This window comes from Thermobia domestica, chromosome 8, assembly GCF_964235325.1.
Source record: "Thermobia domestica chromosome 8, izTheDome1.hap1.1, whole genome shotgun sequence".
Taxonomy (NCBI): Eukaryota; Metazoa; Arthropoda; class Insecta; order Zygentoma; family Lepismatidae; genus Thermobia; species Thermobia domestica.
Genome location: NC_137461.1, coordinates 14,080,768 through 14,100,169, shown reverse-complemented (window position 1 = coordinate 14,100,169; position 19,402 = coordinate 14,080,768). Strand labels below are relative to the sequence as shown.

At 33.6% G+C, this 19,402-nt stretch overlaps 1 protein-coding gene across 8 annotated transcripts in view; it reads right to left on the bottom strand.

Moving 5' to 3' along the window:
- Positions 1-2,170: 2,170 nt before the first annotated feature.
- Positions 2,171-19,402, bottom strand: part of LOC145692694 (uncharacterized) — an 88,896-nt gene continuing 71,664 nt past the window's right edge. For all 8 annotated transcript variants that reach the window (XM_081768087.1, XM_081768088.1, XM_081768089.1 and 5 more), the window contains one exon: positions 2,171-2,235. In XM_081768087.1, the coding sequence (XP_081624213.1) occupies positions 2,198-2,235 (38 nt within the window). In that variant the 3' untranslated portion in view covers positions 2,171-2,197. The remainder of the gene's footprint in view (positions 2,236-19,402) is intronic.

Genomic DNA, 19,402 nt, shown 5'->3' with positions numbered 1-19,402 from the left:
TAAAATAGTTCCCTCTGGCATGTATTTAACGATCCCAGCGTTGTTCCCACCTTTGGAAGCTCTCCTGGAGTCCACAGGGTGAAGGGTGTTCAGGACCCGTAGCGATTACATTTTAATATAGTCAATGGAACAAAAACGTTGCCCTTTCAACGCGAGTTCCATCTTCGGGAACAGGCAGAAATTGGTCGCATTGTCATGATGCAGCAACGCCTGTCTTTCGTTTACTACAGCCCTGGCCGTTTGCGCCGAACATCTTCCCTGTTTCTTCAAAATCTCGAAGTAAAACTTCCTGTTGACATTCTGACCAGTCGGAACAAACTCCTTATGCACAATTTTTCGAATGTCGAGAAAATGATCAGCATCGATTTGATGTTGGTGCGAACTTGTCGAGCTTTTTCTCCCCTTGAGGAAGAGTATGGCGTCTTCCATTGTGATAATTGCTGCTTCGTTTCCGGGTCATAAGCAAGATTTGTCATCTGCAATGACTCTGGATAAGAAGTTTGGACACTCTCGAACTCTTTGTTGCAACTCAGTTCACGTCTGAATCCTGAGGTTTTTCTGTCCGATGCTGAAAAGGTGAAGAAGAAACTTGGCTGCAATTCATCTCTTGTTCAGTTCATCGGATAGAATTCGTAGACATGTACCGTACGACAGTCGAAGTTTGTTTGGATCATCATGAAGTGTCTGCCTTCTGTCTTCGAGAATCACATCACGTACTTTCATGATCACTTCCGATATTGTGCATATTCACAGTCGACCAGAATATTTGTCATTTTCACAGATTATCAGCCTTCTCTGAAACGCTTGAACCATTCAAATGTTCTTGCTTGACTTAGTGCATGATCACCAAATGCCTCTTTCAGAATTCAATGGGTTTCAGTTGCAGTTTTCTTCAACTTGACACAGAACTTTATGCAAATTCATTTCAACTTAACGTTAGTCATTTGGCAAATTGGAGAAGAACTGAAACGTCCTGATACGCACAACTACAATTCATAACTGTTGGGCCAGAGTTGATGCAACTTTGTGGTGCAGTAGCTAATATATGTACCTCGAGACATTAGTGGCGGAATATCATACTGGTACTGGTTTGCTCTTTAAAACAATTCTCGGATATTTTGGGTAGCACCTCATATTATAGTTTTTCAGACCTTTATGCAATATTTTATTAGACTCAAAGATTAGAGATCAAGTATTTTAATATAATTGCGTATGTGATTAATTAGTTAGTTAAAGTTTATTAGAAACTGTTTTTGGGTAAGATACATTTACAACAGCGGTATGTAATAGGGCGATAGCATACAGAGCTTGTGGTCTCACATCAGAATAGGGGAGATAAGGTAGATGAAAACAAAGTATAAGTGATAAAGTTGCTGACATTTACGCAATATTAACAGCAAGACATTACAGCAAATTTTGAACTTTTGAAAAGGAAATAGAATGAATATTTCTCAGGTACATTCAAATAAGAGACATTATAGATTTTTTAAATATCTGCTGTAGATTTTTATTTCGGAATTTCGATCTATCATAGACAAGGCGATAGTGCAAATAAAATAGTTCCCATAATGAAAACAATGAATACCAGATGATTTTAAAAAGTCGGATAGGTAATTTTTCTACATGCTTTGAACATCAAAACAGGTTAATATATAGGACACACATTATAAAAAGGGGAATGTTGTTCCAAATGCTTGTTTCACACCGTTAACCTGGATATCATTGATATTTTCTGAGGTTACTTTTCATTCAATTTCTAGGTCATTTTCGACAAACTTCTTGTGTCACATAAACGTAATAAAGCAAGCTGAAACAATGAAAATTCGAGGGGGAATTTAAAAATACCTTTATTGTAATATATTTTTAATTACTGCAGAAATTAAAACTATGTAAAACTAAGTAAAATCATTAACTAAATAATGCTGGGTATTGAAGTGGAAATATCTTTAATTTGCAAGATTATTTTAAACTTCTCGTTAGATTCCCATTAAAACAAATTCAAGTCTTATTCCATCAGGAATTGAAGGTTAACTCTAGCATTTATTTATAAGACACTTCTTTTTTTAAAATGATCAGTGTTCACTTAAATTTAAATAAGATTAATTCCCAATTGCCTTTACCACACATTAGCGGAAATCATTCTCATAAAATAAACAACACCCATTGAATTTGAATAACGAATAAAAAGTATAAAACTTTATAAAATGTTTTGAGACTTACAATTGAGGATTGAGCCTAAAGATAAGAAAGTGGAAATTATATGGTTAGAATATTTTAATCTAACGTAAATATAACTATTGGCCACTTTTATTACTCTAATACAGCGTAAAATGAACATTCAGAGAAAACTGAATTCCTAAAGTTAATTTGAACTTAATAAAATTAAAGGAAATCTTAGATTTTAAAGAAATCAGAAATCAAAGAAAAGTTTTTACAAATAATTTTCAAAAGGATTACTGCCAAAAATTTAGAGGAATATCTTACTTTTAACTTTCTTCTAACAGTTAGTCGTGTATTGGAAAATTATTGGCTTAATTTCTTCGTGCGTGCGGTTTGGAACCAACGGATACAATTCATGTTTGAAGTATTAAGTAACAAAACAATGAATTACAGATGTATTTTCTCCATTGTTCACTTTACCCTTGTTCCATTGTTGGATACCTTTACGAGAGAAAAATAAATTTCGTTTGGTTGGATACGTGAAAGTAATCAATACAATTTTGCAACTTGCTATCGTTTTCGAAGGATATGTGACGGGGTGCATTCAACGGAGACGTGAATGTATAATGTGTACGAGCCACATAGTCGGTAAATCATGTTCACCTGGTCAAAATAAAATGGTTGAGGGCAAACTACTATGCGTAACATTTCGAGGAAATAAAAAAACGAAGTTACCATAATCATCATAGACATTCTGCCATTATTGGCAGGTCACTTGCTGCAACTGAGTAGCGTCCATGCTCAACGGTATTCCGCTAACCTCTTCGTCTTCACGTACGATTTTTTGTCTTCATATTGTCCATTAATTGTAGTCTCCTTCGTTCTTTCCCCTCTTTTCTGCCACCATACCCTCTAGCGCGTCCCTCATCATATACTTCCTTCTTATCCTATCTCCTAATCAGTTTTTCTTATTCTTCTTTATAATATCTAAAATTGTTTTTCTCCCCTACCATTTCTACCACTCTCTCATTGGGCTTCCGCTTGTCCAGCTCCGCACCCACATTTCGAAAGTTCCCAGTCATTTCTCATCATTTTTGCGTAATGTTAATCTTTCTGACCTATACAGTACAATACTCCACCCGAAGCATGTTATGAGTGTTTTTCTCAATTCTTTATTCAAGGTTCCACAAAACAGTATTTTCTTCCTCCTAAAGGCTTCTTTCGCCATTCCTGCCCTTGCTTTTGTTTCACGTTCACACTTCATATCATCACTAATAATACTACCCAGGTATCAAGTACTGGTCATCTGTCATATTTCCTCCCTTTCTACTTCTATATTTGACACCGAACGCTTTGTTCCAGTCACCATGGTTTTACGTCTTTCTAACATTAATTTTCACTCCATATTCTTCACAGCCTTTCCCCAAGCTTTCTAACATCTTATTGATTTTTTCTTCAGATTCTGTAACAAGCGCCGGATAATTTGCAAACCGTATACACCTAATCATTCTATCTGCGGCTGAAATACCGCCTACATTTTACAGACTCTTTTTCACTATCTCTTCCTGATAGACATTAAACAATGTAAGCAAAGGACAGCACTCCTGTAGAACTCTCCTTCCAATTACACTCTCTTCCAAGGATGTTATAAAATAGAGAATCCGCCCATACGTATCTTCATCATATGAACTCAGTGAATCCAAAAAACAACTGAGCATCGTCTGAGCCGGAACATCTGATTTGATACTCTCGTTTCCGCCATGATTGTTGACTCGAAATATTGCGATCTTAGTGGTGCGGAGTGGGCAGAGTAGGTGTGGCGAAGCTGTGACGTATGTATGGCTTCACGATTTTGTTGTATGGGTAAATCCTCTATTTTATAGCATCATTGCTCTCTTCTGTACTGTTAGCTACAATTTATGTAGATTTAAAGGAAGTTAGTGTTGCTAATAATAGTTTATATTTGATTGGGTTTGAAAAGATAGTTCTTTTTGTATTGCATATGTAGTAAAAACTTACTGTTGACTAACAGTATTTGTTTATCTGTCCAAATAATAACATACTTCTTTGCACATACTTATTTAACTTAGTATTTATTTTACCTGCTTAATTTAAACTTTTATTCAACATTATTTCTGGTATTCAGTAATTACAAGATCTGCTGAGATTAAATAAATATTTCTTACTCAAAATGCGTAGTAATTATTAAGTATTGAGAAAAATATATTTATATTAATTATACGTGTAAATGAGAGTTTCAGATTTAAATATAATTTTGTAAGAACAAAAGAAATAAGTACTTTTACCAATGTATCTAAATACAGAGAAAAGTGTTTCTAGTCAAAATTTTTTATGTAATTTATGCAATATTTTTGCTTTTCTTATGTTGAATAATGTTAGCAAATTCTCACTACAAAGAAGGCTGTTTCAAAAAGAATGCCGGTATTTTTTATTTATTGTTGTTGGCAACAATGTTTTTGCATGTTTTGTTGTCAGTGATCATTGAGGTAATATTTCGATACTCTGCTATTGCTTTTCAGGTCAGTGTTTATGGAGTATTGTCATGGAAAGGTACAGTGCGGAACAGGGAGTGCTGATTGTTAAAACTTACTACGAGAAAGTCTCGGGGAAAATTGTTCGGAAACTCCATACGATTCTTGAACACAATAATGCATCTAATGGATCCACTGTTCGTAGGTTGATCAAGAAATTTTGAAAAATAAGTTCAACAGTACACATCAATGCCCTGGACGTCCTAGAAGTGACCGGAGTGAGGAAAATGTTGCTGAGCGTGATTCTGTTACTGTGATTTCGGAAAAATCATGTCGCCATCGTGATCAAGAAATGTGCCTGTGTACAGCAACTATGTACCAAATCTTAACAAAAGATTTGCACTTACACCCGAACAGATTTAATATTGTTACTTAAATATGCAGATCATGGAAAACGACGACAATTTATGTAATGGATCCTAGAAAGGAACGAGAGAGCCATTGTTTCACAAAGCGCATAATTTTCTCAGATGAAGCTCACTTCCATTTACACGGCTTTTCAGGATGCGTTATTGCCAAAAATGGGGATCAGAGAATCCAAGAGTAATTTACGAAGAAGACATGTATCTTCAGCGAGTTATGATTGGGTGAGGAACTTGAATTTGGGGCTTAATCGGTCTTTACTTTTTGGAAGATGAACAAGGTGAATTGAGTTCGTCATCGTGCGATACTCACTGCTTTCGTTTGGCCCCATTTGGTTCAAATGAACATCGACAATTTATGGTTCCAACAGGGTGGCGGAACTTGCCAGATTTCAGGAGACGCAATCGCTCTGCTGCGTGAAAAGTTACATGACAGACTAATCTCTTTATGAGGAAACCAAACCAACCCAACTCCATTTTGTGACCTGACACCTTGTGACTTTTTTCTATGGGGGTACAAGAAGTCACGAGTTTACCAGAACAAACTTCGTAATCTGTTCGAATTCTGACAATAAGTTCAACATGTCCTTGGCGAAGTGGATGTGAAAAAGTGTGAGCGTGTGGGGTTCATTTTATGGACCACACGTAGGATGTGTGTTTTTCACGTTAAAATCTCAACATCTCCTGAAGAGACTGGTGTGTTTTCTTTGCTTCTTCAAATAAATAAATTCGATTTATAGTAGTTTCGAAGCTGTTTCTAGACACCCATTATAATGGCTTTTAAATAATGTTTTCGGTACACTAAAAAGTTTTAATCTTTTCCCCATATGTTTAATAAGCTTGGTAGTAAAGATAATTTTATTTTCACTTTGTTGCTGAAAGAGTACAATATTTACGTTACTTAAATTATTTCGAAAGGTAATAAGACATACAAGATGGGCAACTATAATTTTCCACTCCAAATTCTTGCAATTAATTAATGTCATGCTATAGTTGTTAATTGAACTTTTTTTTAAAGAAATAATAAAAAATACATAGAATAGAGGATTCAGAAAAGGAACAATTCTCCTGAAAAGAAATTATTGGATGTAGATTTTTGAAAATGAGAAATGACCTACATGTCATATTTTCATACTGTTCACGATTTTGTAAAAAAATATAATATGAACAGCTCTTCACAAAATTTCTCCAAGAAACTTCCTCACAGAGTAGACTATTCTAAATATTGAGTTTTAATAAACGTAACTAGTGCTATATTTTAACCCTATTAATGGAACATTTACTCACGACACATGAAAAATTCACCTCAGTAGTTTTCAGACAATCATCAGTGGAAACGTTGTTCTAAAGACTTAATATGCCTTTCTCAATTTTATGTTCTGAGACATAAGTTACATATTTAAAGGATATAATGAAGTATTTTTTAAATAAAATGTGACCAAAATCGTCTGAACAGGTTTCAAAATATCACAAGTTAAAAAGCAAGTTCTGAAGCTCTTTGTGAGTTTCATTTGATATAAAATGATTTACGGTATTTTGTATTTTGTTAATGAAATATTTTTCAGAGGAAACTAAATACATGGAAGTTCATCAGGATCGTATTACGACAAATTGTGGATGTGTAAAAATCTCAAATATTAATTTTTGTAAAGTGGATACTTTCAAATATCTAGGATCAATATTAACAGACGAAAACTATATTCACGAACAAATTAAATGACTAAAAGCAGGAAATTAATGTTATTATTCAGTTAAACATACCTTGTCGTCGCGAATTCTGTCGAGAATTTGAAACTTAAAATATAACAAAATGATAATCATGCCTGTTGTTCTGTATGGTTGCGAAAAATGGTACGCAAGAACGTAGAATGAAAGTATTTGAGAACAAGATCCACGAATATTCGGACCCAAAAGAAACGGGAATGGGGAATGGTGGAACTCCCATAACGAGAAACTGCATAATTTATACGGTCTACCAAACATTGTTAGGGTCATAAAGTCTACAAGACTCAGGTGGGCAGGTCATGTAGCCAGAATGGAAGAAAGTAGAAACGCTTTCAAAGTCTTAACTAGAAGACCAACCTGAAACGACCATTAGGAAGACCTAGGCGCAGATGGGAGGACAATATTAAGATGGATATCTCAGAAATATGAATATAAGAGAGAAATTGGATCCAGTTGGTAAGGATAGAAGTCAGTGGAGAGCTTTTGTGAACGCGGCATTGAACCTTCGGGTTACATAAGCCATTGAGTTAGTTAGTTAGATAATGAAATATTTATTTAAGATTAGTTTGAAAATGGCTAACTCTTTCTTTGACAAGTATCAAATTACGCGTTGAATGTGTTAATACGATGACCTCGAGGCATGGGTACGTAGGCCTATATAACGGTAAACGGAGATTTGACGGAGTGAAAATTCATCTTTAAAAAGCAACGAATTGATGAAAATGCAGGATTGAGTCGTCCAGTTTCGAAATGAATCTTGTTCATTTAGAGAGAATCCCAGAAAACCGTGAAAGACTGTAGGATTGATTAGTTTTGTAGAACTGGAGATGTTTGAGGATAGTTTTTGACATGAACACAGTAAAGTATTAATAGTTCTACGAAAGATATAGATCCTACATTTTTTCTGGGACTTTCTGTACATGGACAAGAACCTTTTTGGAACTGGGCGACTCAATTGAGTTTTAACATCTCGGATATGGCATGAAATGACGCCACATATTTAATGGGAAGATTATCCGAATTTTTTCACGAAGAATAGTGAGAACTGAAGGTAAGTAAAAATAATATTCTGAAGCACTTGTTTTTACTTCAGTTCGTACTCTTCTTAACTAACTAACTCTATGGTCTATGGAACCCGGAGGTTCAATGCCACGTTCATAAAAGCTCTCCTCTGACGTCTATCCTTAGCCAATTGGATCCAGTTTCTACTTTGTATTCCTATCTCTGCGAGATCCATCTTAATATTGTCCTCCCATCTGCGCCTAGGTCTTCCTAATGGTCGTTTTCCGATTGGTCTTCCAGTCAAGACTTTGAAAGCGTTTCTACTTTCTTCCATTCTAACTACATGACCTGCCCACCTAAGCCTCCTAGACTTGACGACCCTAACAATGTTGGGTAAAGCGTATAAATTATATAGTTCCTCGTTATGAAGTTTCCGCCATTCCCCATTCCCGTTCCTGTTGGGTCTGGATACTCGTCTCAGGATCTTGTTCTCAAATACTTTTAGTCGATGTTCTTCCCTCAGACTAAGCGACCATGTTTCGCAACCATACAGAACAACAGACATAATTATCGTTTTGCATATTTTAAGCTTCAGATTGCTCGACAGAATTCGCGACGATAGAGATTTTGAACCGAATAGTAACACGGATTGCCTGCTTTTAACCGACATTTAATTTCTTCGTGAATATGATTTTCGTCTGTTAAAATTGATCCTAAATATTTGAAAGTATCCATTTTATCAAAAGTATTATTTAATATTTTAACGCATCCACAATTTACCGTATTACTGTTCTTCGTGAAAAAAATTCGGATTATAAATATATGGCATCATTTGATGCCATATCCATGAAGAGATTAAGTAATTTTGATTTTTCTCCTATCCTCGTAGTAAGACTAATAACAGGAGCGGATGATACTTTGCAACTTCCCTTCCAAATTTAAAAAGAATTAGTACTTCAAAGAAAATTCATATTTCAAGTGATTATGCAACCTTCAAGCACCTGGTATGTAATGATGATTCCGGCCATCAAATGAAACTCGTTGATGAGACTTGGATACTGATTCTAAATCATTAGAACCTTACTCTTTCTGTCAGACCGGTATGATCTCTCTCTTCGGTTGCTTCCGATGTATTATTAACTTGAAAATCCATCTATACTGTTATGGCACGATTAATTTTCCGTTATTTATTGCAATTCTAATCATATTAAATGTTAGAACTTGGTTCGTGTTGGGTTTAAAATATTTCTATAGATGATGGACATTCACCCTTCAGAAGAATTATTTGTGGTGTATAAATGTGCGTGAACATATTTTTGAACATTTGACCTGGGTCTCTACTTGGTATCACACGGGTCGAATCAATAAAAATATGCTCACCTAAATTTCCACTTGGCATGTAAAGCTTCGTTGTCTGATAAAATATCCTGGAGACCATTAGGGATTATCACCTCCGTGTTCAAGACTTTGTCGCATGCCTATTATTCTGAGTTGTTTGAGTTAGGGAAGACATAAGATAAAGTTTTATAATCTTATATTAGTGATACAACTTGAGTGTTCATGGGCATACAGCTGGGTTTCAAATAATTTTATTGACTAATTTCATTTTAGGATACGTGTGGTTTTTAAACTCACAGAGCGATTTGTCCACAGAAACGGTGAGTAGGAAAGAAGTACTACTGTCGCTATTATGTTTGGTATTGTCATCAAGCAATAACTTAGCAGATGAAATCTTTGGATTGTGGTCTTCTCTATATTGACAATCTTATATGTAGTGTTGTGGCGGAAAAGTTCGCGCTATAAATAGGGTTTTCACAAGACACGAATGTCTTGAAGATTTCTCAATTACTGCATATGTTCTATATAGGCTTCCGAAAGTGCTTTGCAATTCAATGTAGATCAGTACATAAGATACCACAAGCTAAAGAACGAGATGTAGAATAAACGTTGATTTGTCAATGTCCTTTATACAAAAAAAAAATATTACCTTAGTAACCGTTCGTAAGATTGCACACAATTCGACATATTGTCTTTTATAACTGCAAACTATTGTTGATATGACATTGGTTGATCTTTAGCATGTGATTAAGCTTTAGAACCTTGTCAAAGAAACACTCTTGATGAATAAGAAATACACATAAAACAAACAATGAGATGAACACCTAAGTTCATCTACAAACTAATCTTGTATGAATTAGAGCATTTTGAACATATACACTGTGTAGATCTAGAATGTGTTTCATATCGATCCCTATCTGACCTGGACGGCCAAGCGAACTTCAGAAATCTCTCACAATAGCTAATCAATGTTCATTTCCTTTCCACGAAATACCCATGTTGTGAAGACTGCAATGTTACTCCAGTACATGTGATTTGATAGATTCTAAGCAATATAACCATTGTTTACATTGAACACAAGTATGTATCAGCTAGCTAAGTAACTAATTCTATGGCCTATGGAAACCGAAGGTTCAATGCCGCGTTCACAAAAGCTTTCCACTGACTTCTATCCGTAGCCAACTGAATCCAGTTTTTACTTTGTATTCCTATTTCTGCGAGATCCATCTTAATATTGTCCTTCCATCGGCACATAGCGTTCCTACTTTCTTCCATTCTGGCTTAGTGATTTGCTCACCTGATCCTCCTAGATTTGATGACTCAACAATGTTTGGTAAACCGTATAAATTATGTAGTTCCTCGTTATGAAGTTTCCGCCATTCCATTCCCGTCCGAATATTCGTCTCAGGATCTTATTCTCAAATACTTTCAGTCTAATTTCTTCCCTCAGAGTAATATTGATCTTAGATATTTGAAAGTACGCACTTTATCAAAAGTATTATTTAATATTTTAATGCATCCATAATTTGCTGTATTACGATCCCCACGAACTTCCATGTATTTAGTTTTCTCTGCCTTTGCTTCTAAATCCATGTAAATTCAAGCGTTTAATAAGACCTCTGAGTAGTTAGGGGTGGTTACTTCTGGCGCAATTTGGACCCTTTTTTCGAACCAGATTATTTAGATATAAAAATGAATGAAGTAGCGTTATGCGCAAAAGTGAAGAACAAGTATCTATTTTATATTTAATAAATGAAGAAGTGCATTACTTGTAACGAATTAAAACAATACCAAGAGTTCTCTAGAAATGGTAATACAAGACGCAATGAGTGCAAAGCATGCTATAATAAAAAGAAAAGAGAGAAATATAACAATAGTGAAGTTGAAGAAGTAGGTGATGATTTTGAGTTTAGAGCTTTTGAAACATATATTCTCACAAAGAAAGAACTGAACTTAATACAGAAATACCCAAATATTCCTAAGAAGAGACCAGATGGTGTATCTCTATTTTGGTGGAAGACCGTTAAGGACGGCATAAGATTAAAATGTATAAAGGAGTTTGAAATCGAAACAGCTCCAGAACCTCTTCCACAACATTTTAGAGAACGGTTTCCTTTTCCTCAGTATAAACATTTGATTAAGCGAGTGATAAGTCTTACCAAAGTTGTTCCTAATAAAGGTTTTACAGTTACTGACAATGAGATTTTTATTAATGATACAGTGTTCGGGATAAAATATATTGTAGATGATAAGAGCATTTTCTTTCAATAGTTCTTGCTTTTACTTCTGGCGCATTTTCCTCCCTCCAAATATTTTTGACCAGCGCAGAAGAAGCCAGCTAATTATAGAAAGTTAGACGGCGCAAAGTATTCCCCTAACTACAATGTTAAAGTGAGATTGAATATGCTTTTATGACATTTGAAATCATAAAAACTTACATCTAAAAACTTAAATCTAAAACTATAACTCTTCTAACTTATAATGTCCCCATGGTAGGGTATTGATCCCATCCTTTAAAACACATCTCTTATCATCTACACAACTTAAAGCTAACTTATTTACTTCTATACTGTACAAATCGTGCTTATAACTTCTAATCAAGTTCATCTTCTTATAATATTCTTTTTGGCTAATCAAACAGTCCTTATATTCGTTAAATGACAGTTCTTTATACACGACACTCTTCTTAACACCTTTAGCCTTCTTACAACACTTTTCTTTATCGAACTTACCTTTAAAGTCTTTATCTGTTAAATCTATTTGAGGTGCTTTTATACTGTACATCTTACTTCTTAAACCTACAAACTCTTCTATGATTGTACCTTTAATCTCATCCTTCATCTTACCAAGTATTTTCTTATTGATTTGTGGTATCTTATATTTGTTATCTTTAGGGTAATCACTCGTATCGAAGTAATCAATGTAGTTTTTCATGTCCTCGTACACATCTTCTGTTTGAATATGGTATATATAGCTATCAGTATCTGTATAACATACTTCTATTTTGTCTTGGTATTTTGGCTTCATCACATTATAATGGAAGTCGTACATTAAATATTTTGACAAATCTAGAATTGACATACCGACATAAATCGGTTTGTTAAATTGCACTTTAACCTTGTTCATGTGAACTGCTACTAAATTTTCCGTAAAAACTGTGGTACTCTTATAATTCGGTTTTGCTACAAGCTTCTCGTATTTTTTCTCATCACTTACAAGTTTGATATTAACTCTCTTTCTAATATTTTCCATAGTCTTTCCAAAAACTGAATTGTTCATGAGCTTATAGAAGTCTCTTTCAAAGTCATTTGTTGCTGTAGTTCTCATCTGCGTGTTTAAATCAATATATTTCTTTAACCAATCTGATTGTTCGAATTCTATTACTCGGTGTATCTTGTTAAGTTTTAATCCAAGTGAAAGACATTGTTTTAGGTTTCGATAGTGAATTACATATTTTTCTTTGTCATATAGGGTTGTTAAGAGTTTTGATTGTTTTGAACCAGGTGGACACATGTTTTGAGGTGCTAATGGGTAGTCTTTGTGATAGTCATGCAATTCTTTAGGATATTCAAGATCAACTTCTAATATGTAACCAGTATCAGAATCATCAGGAATATTTGTGAAATCTATATCTCTTATCTCATCTTCACTTAACCATCTGAATCCCTTATACGGCATATATTGACTCATTGCCCACCCATACAAGTTATTGGCATCTAGATACATTAAGTAAGAATCTTCTTTATTCTTATTGTAATCTTCCATATACTTATTGTTTGCTTTCACATATCTTTTTGAGCATTGACTAATCCCACCTCTTATACCTTTCTCTACCATTAATACCATATCATAATCCCACAATAATTCTAATTTTATATTTGTCATCTTTAACATTGCGTCCCAAGCTAAACCTGGTGCTGTCATATACCAAGCTGGATCAAGATCATAAGCTTTAAGACATGTTTCTCTAAAGTTCTCAAACACATCTGCTAACAATAATACATCTGTTTTCAAATATAAATCATGGTATTGTCCGAGATTCTTAATGCCAAATGTTTCCCATACTTTCTTTGCATGCTTATAATCCTCATCGCTTATATGTGTGTTCATAAGCTTGTTGAAGAATGCTTCTTTTAGTGGTAATTTTCTTTCTCTAAACTTATCCCAATTGTTAACATAATCATATGGGTAAACACCTTTTCTTATTACAAGTTGAAACTGTTCTTGATTAGGATAAAAGTGTTGGGTATGTATCATTTGCTCAGGTTTCAAGTTCGATGACAATTTGTCTAAGCTAGAAGCCATAAATCTAAATGAATCTACAAATTTCAATTTAATAGTTCCAACCTTTTTACTGAATGATATGTATCTTTCCTCGTTATTGGGTATTAGATCTATTTCTTCTTTATTACATCCAAGCTCTTTTATAAACAAGTGAGAGTCATATCCTGTCAAGTTATGTATGATCACTGGCACAAACTTTGGTACTTTAACTTTTAAATTGCAGTTATTACATAGAGGTGCTACAAACTCTCCTGTTATATGATCGTGATGTTTAACTTTGTGGTTTTCTGGTGTATATTTTACTTTACAGTAAGAACAGGATTCGGATTGGTTGAACTCTTTTATCTGTTTACGTGTTAATGGCAGTTCATTATTTTGACTATATATGTTTGATATTTGTTTGGCTTCTTTCTTTAACATTCTTATGAACTTCTTAGCTGCATCTTTACCTCTATACACAACAGGATTGGTTTTACTTCCATCACTCTTTACTACATAATAACAAAATCCAGATGGTTTGTGTCGTTGATATTTTTTGGTATATGGCTCGTTATCTGGATAACATTCTTCACAACCCATAACTTTATGTAACAAACATTCAAAATCAGCATAAATCACAAATGGCATTTTCATTATGTATTGGTAGTTTTTAAATTCAACGCATTTACCTTGTTCAGGCATTATTATTTTTACTGGCTCATTTAACGAACAATCTTGCTCATGTTTATTTAAAGCGTTTTGAGAGTAAAAGTATAACAAACATCTGTCACATAAATATTTTCGAGCTCTCTTTTTAGTTAATTGTGTACATACTAGTCTGCTTAAATCCTTAATCCAACAATAGTGTGTTTTAACTTGGTCTTCATTTTGTTCTTTTACATATAATAAATTGACATGCTTTTCTTGCTTGTTTTGTGTGTGATGTAGTATATAGATTGAATAGTCTTTATCATATGCATAAACATTTATAGAAATATTAAGTAATTTTTCAGCTCTTGGAATATCGCATAGTTTTACAGGGAAATGAATATTTTTTAATTTTTCTTGTAAGTATTTGACTGTTTGCTTGTACTTGGAAGGTCGTTGTGGATCTTTATTAACTGGGTATAGTGCAGAACAAATTGAATATAAGAAACATTTTTCATCTTCATTCTTTACATTAATTACTGCCTTTTTGTTTTGAATTTGTTTAGGTAATTCTATGTATGTTGATCCTCTATATGGTGTATATTTGACGATTGCTAGTTGTAAAAAGTTAATGTTTATAAGAGCCCAGCCAGAACCTCTAGCTTGGAGCTCATCCATTCTTGTTCTTAACCTTTGTTTCATCTTAGTTATTTCTTCTTTCAAATTACTTGATCGATATATTTCTTGGTTTTCAGTGTTAAAATAGAAGTTTTGAGTTTCTTCACCTTTCTTATATGTACAACTTATATAAAGATTAGCTTTCAATGAACTATGTTTACTTAAGCTAATTTGTAATCTGTTTGATATAGCTTTAGATGTTGCAGTAATATATTGTTCAAGTGGATCTTGTGGTTTGTAATCTGTTGTAAATCTCCATGTTTCTAATCTTGATTTTAATGCAATGTTCTGCCGTTTTACATCGATTGGTTGTGATTCAACTTTGATTCTTGGTTCTTCAATTACTTCTTGTTTAAATGGGAATATATTTCTAATCTGTCTCCTGCTTTGTTCATCATCATGTTGTTTAAGAAGGTCTATCAGTTCTGCTTTTCTTAATCGGGAATATCTTCTGATTCCCCTCTCTTTACATTGTCGCCTTAACTCTACTACAGTAAATCTATTATAATTATTCATCTTATTTATTATATAGAAAATCTTTATACTCTTCAATTTTTATCTTCACCGGGTTATTTCAGTTCATTTTCATTTGTCCTAGTACAACGCTTAACATTGTACACCCCTGCTATTGTCTACATATTACGCGTTGTATTAGAACACGGCTTTTATGGGATTAGCCCATCAAAGTCACATATACACATTTAAAACTGAATCATTTTTGTAAACTTACTCATCATCATCATCATCATCATAATCATCACTACCATATTTATATTCATCATCACTACTCAAATCAGATGTTTTTTGTTGTATTACTAATAACTCTTTCTCCTTTAACAGTATTTGCTTCTCTAGTAGTGTTGCTAAGAGTTTAAGATCATGATGAATTAGTTCAAGTCTATCATGTAATAAATCAAAATGCGCTTCCATATTTGTTATATAGAAAACCAGCAAAAATGAATCAATTTAAAAAAATCTAAGAATAAAAACAAACATGACTAGTGCTAAGGAAATATTGTCTTACAAACCTGTATTTGATTGTGTATGTAAATATTTAGATATTGGTGGTTATAATGACAAAGACAAAATAAATTTTAGCATCTCAATAGGTATGTTAGATCATTTGTTCAAGAAGGCCACTAAAGAAAACAACTCATTTCTTACACAAAACATTCTCTATGCGAACGTTATGAACTTGTCAGATGAAATATTAGATTCACTGACTGATGAACAATGGCTATCTATAGGCCATGATGATTATGAGGAGGAATATAACTATGATCACATTACAGAAGACTTCATACGTAAATATCTGCAGAAAGTTAATTTGAGTGAAATATGTTTATGGAAAAATTTATCGGAAGAGTTTATAAGAGAATTAGCTGATAAAGTTGACTGGGAGATTATTTCAGGAAGCCAAGACTTATCAGAAGACTTTATCAGAGAATTTGCAGATAGAGTTGATTGGAAAGAAGTATCGTATCACCAAAAGCTATCTGAAGAATTTATTAATGAGTTTATAGATAAAGTTGATTTTGATGCTATATCTTACAAAAACGAACTCTCTGAAGCCTTTATACGAGAACATTCAGATAGAGTTAATTGGTGGTACATATCTGGAACTAAACAATTATCAGAAAACCTTATAAGAGATTACGCTGACAAAGTAGATTGGGAAATGATTTCAATGTCTCAAAATTTGACAGAAGAATTTATTGCAGAGTTCGAAGGTAGAGTTCATTGGCGTAACATTTCAACTTATCAAGACCTATCTATAGACTTTATATATTCGTTTAGACATTACGTAGATTGGAGAGCTATAATAAGAAAATATCATAATAATCCCAATTTAGGTGATATGTTGAATGTAGCATTCGCTGTTGCAGCAGAGGGTTAATGCATAACTAATTATCTTTTATGGCTATTATACCATAAAAGTTGTATGTTTGAAAGGGAGCCAGTGCTGGTGGTCCCCCCAGTTGTAACCAAAACTTATTACCTTTACCTCTACAAATCTCTTATACTTAAAAACAAATCAATAACAAACTCATCGTCTTCTTCTCCATCCGCATTCCGTAGGTCTACATGACAACGATGTGAAATAACACAATCATACTTTTCTTTTACTTTGTTTAGGAGGTTAATCGAGTTTGGGTCTTTGGTTTTAGACAATATAGTCATGTCTGGATATTTTTCTTGTAGACATTGTAATCTTGTCTTTATGTTACGCTCTTGAATTCTTCCAACCCAATATCTGTAACTCTCATAGATCTTTACTTGCTCTCTTTTGTCTGTTTCGTACTTTTCTAATATCTTTTGTAGTTGAATAGGGGAGAGATTCTTTTTAACAATAACTAGTTTGTGTACTTTCCCTGGATCTTCTGTATGTTCTGCAGCTATCTCTCTAAGTCTTGTGTTTTCTATTCTTAAATCGTTCATTTGTTGTTCTATCTCTTCTACTCTTGTTTGTAACTCTTCTTGGTCTTCTCGAATTTGTTTGAAGTCTTGGGTGAAGTAGTCTTCAATAATGCTGCTACACTTATCATAAAAATCAAACGATAACCATGAAGCTATTTCAACCAACACTCTTTTGTATACATATGTTCCAGAAATCAACAAGTCGTTTTGGTTTGTACCTTTTGATTCTATATAATAATGTGATGATTTTTGGTGGAGCATTTCTGCTCCGCCTAATTTTGTGTTATAATATTCTAAAAGGATTTTTGATCTAGATAATCTTAACCAATCTTTAAACGGCTTTCCGCCATCATGACACAGCTTAGTAGCATTGAAGTAACCAGTCTTCTTATCTATAATCAGTCTAAAGTCACCAAACAAACCATACCAGTAGTCATCTTTGATCTGTTCATAGCAAATGTCATTAAGACTAAGAGAACTATCCATAGTACCCATATTTATTATATAGAAAATCTTTATTTTTAACTTCATTTTCATTACCACCTAGTTTTACTGTGTAAGATGAGTTTCTGAAGTTCCTAGCTTCGGAGGAATTTATTTCCCCATGTGCAAAATCCCACACAGCGAAACCAAACGAAGCAAGCAGATGGTACTAAATTTCAGAACATTTTTAGCCCCCTCTGTATTCGGAGGTCCAAAATGTTCTTAAGGGTGAGCAATAGCGACCCTGGAAATATGCTATGAGGGGTATCGTTTCGTTATCCCCTTATCTCGTTCAAACTATCCTTTTATGGCATAATAACCATAAAAGACAAACATTTATATTTACACTACAACATTACTTTTATCTATCCAACTATTATGCGAATCATCAAACCCTAGCCATTTGACATATACTTTGTCACCTTTCTTTCTCAACACCTTTTCTACCAAGTATTCATCTTTATGCCTCGTCTTTAATAGTTCTGGTTCGTAAAATCTACCTTGCACATCCTCTTCTTCTAAATCTTTAATTCTATATGTAGGCGGATTAGATGGAATAACTTCACTGATAACAAATACTTCTGTTGACCAATTAGGTGTATATCCTTTCTCAAATAACCCTTTCGACTTACTTATACGAACATGATCACCTAACTTGTATTTGGGCTTAACACGCTTATATTCTTTTTGATACACTTTCTCCAATATTGTTCGCTCATTCTTCTTGTTAACTTCTATAGGTTTTAAACCAATTGTTCTATGAATTTGATGATTATACTCTTTAACTAGTGTTGGTAATATCTCTATCCATTTATAATTCCCTTGTGTTGTGAACCTTTTCCACATGTTCTGCTTAAGCGTTCTATTGAATCTTTCAACCACAGAAGCTTTCTTACCACTATAGGTTGAGTAGTGATTAATCTTATTTTCCTCCATCAACTTCTTAAACTCTTTATTGTAAAACTCTTTACCTTGATCTGTTTGTAAGTTACTAGGTTTTCTCGTTCTTAATATGGATTCGAATGCTTCTGTAACATTCTTCCCACTCTTATCTTTAACAGGAACAGCAAACGCATATTTCGAGAACACATCTATAATCGTTAGCAAATACTTATAACCTTTATTGATTTTGGAAACGCCTTTTAATACTCCGCTATCCATTTCTACAAGATCAGCCTGCCAAAGATCATCGATACCTTTTATAACTACGCTTAATCTGTCAAAGTTTTTTCTAGATGGTTTGTGAATTTCTTCTACAATGTCTTCTCTAACACCTTTACCTTCTTCTAGTCAATCAGGCTTTTTAACGAATTGAGTTTTAGTAATACCACATACAGAACAAATACCTTTCTTTAGATATCTTCCATTCTTTGTTTGTTCAATTCTAATAGTATCTTTCTTCGTATCTGTTGCTTTCTTACACTTAACACAATACATCCTGTTTATTATATAGAAAATCAATAACTACCGCTGTTTAATATTATGCTATCAACATTCTCACCATCATCATCACTATCTTCGTCTTCTCTTTCTACATGCATAAGAAGCAATAGTAATTTACCATGTTTCAGATCAGAACCTTTAGATGGTCTAACTGCTAATTTGTCATTTGTATTAAAGTGCAATGGAAAAGTTTCAACTAGAGAATCATTTAAATATATATCTATATAATACGTATTGTAAGATGACTCTATATGCATTATCCTACCTTTATAAAGAAATTTGTATGCGATAGATAGATTATGTATTAAAAAGAACGGAGTTTCAACATTT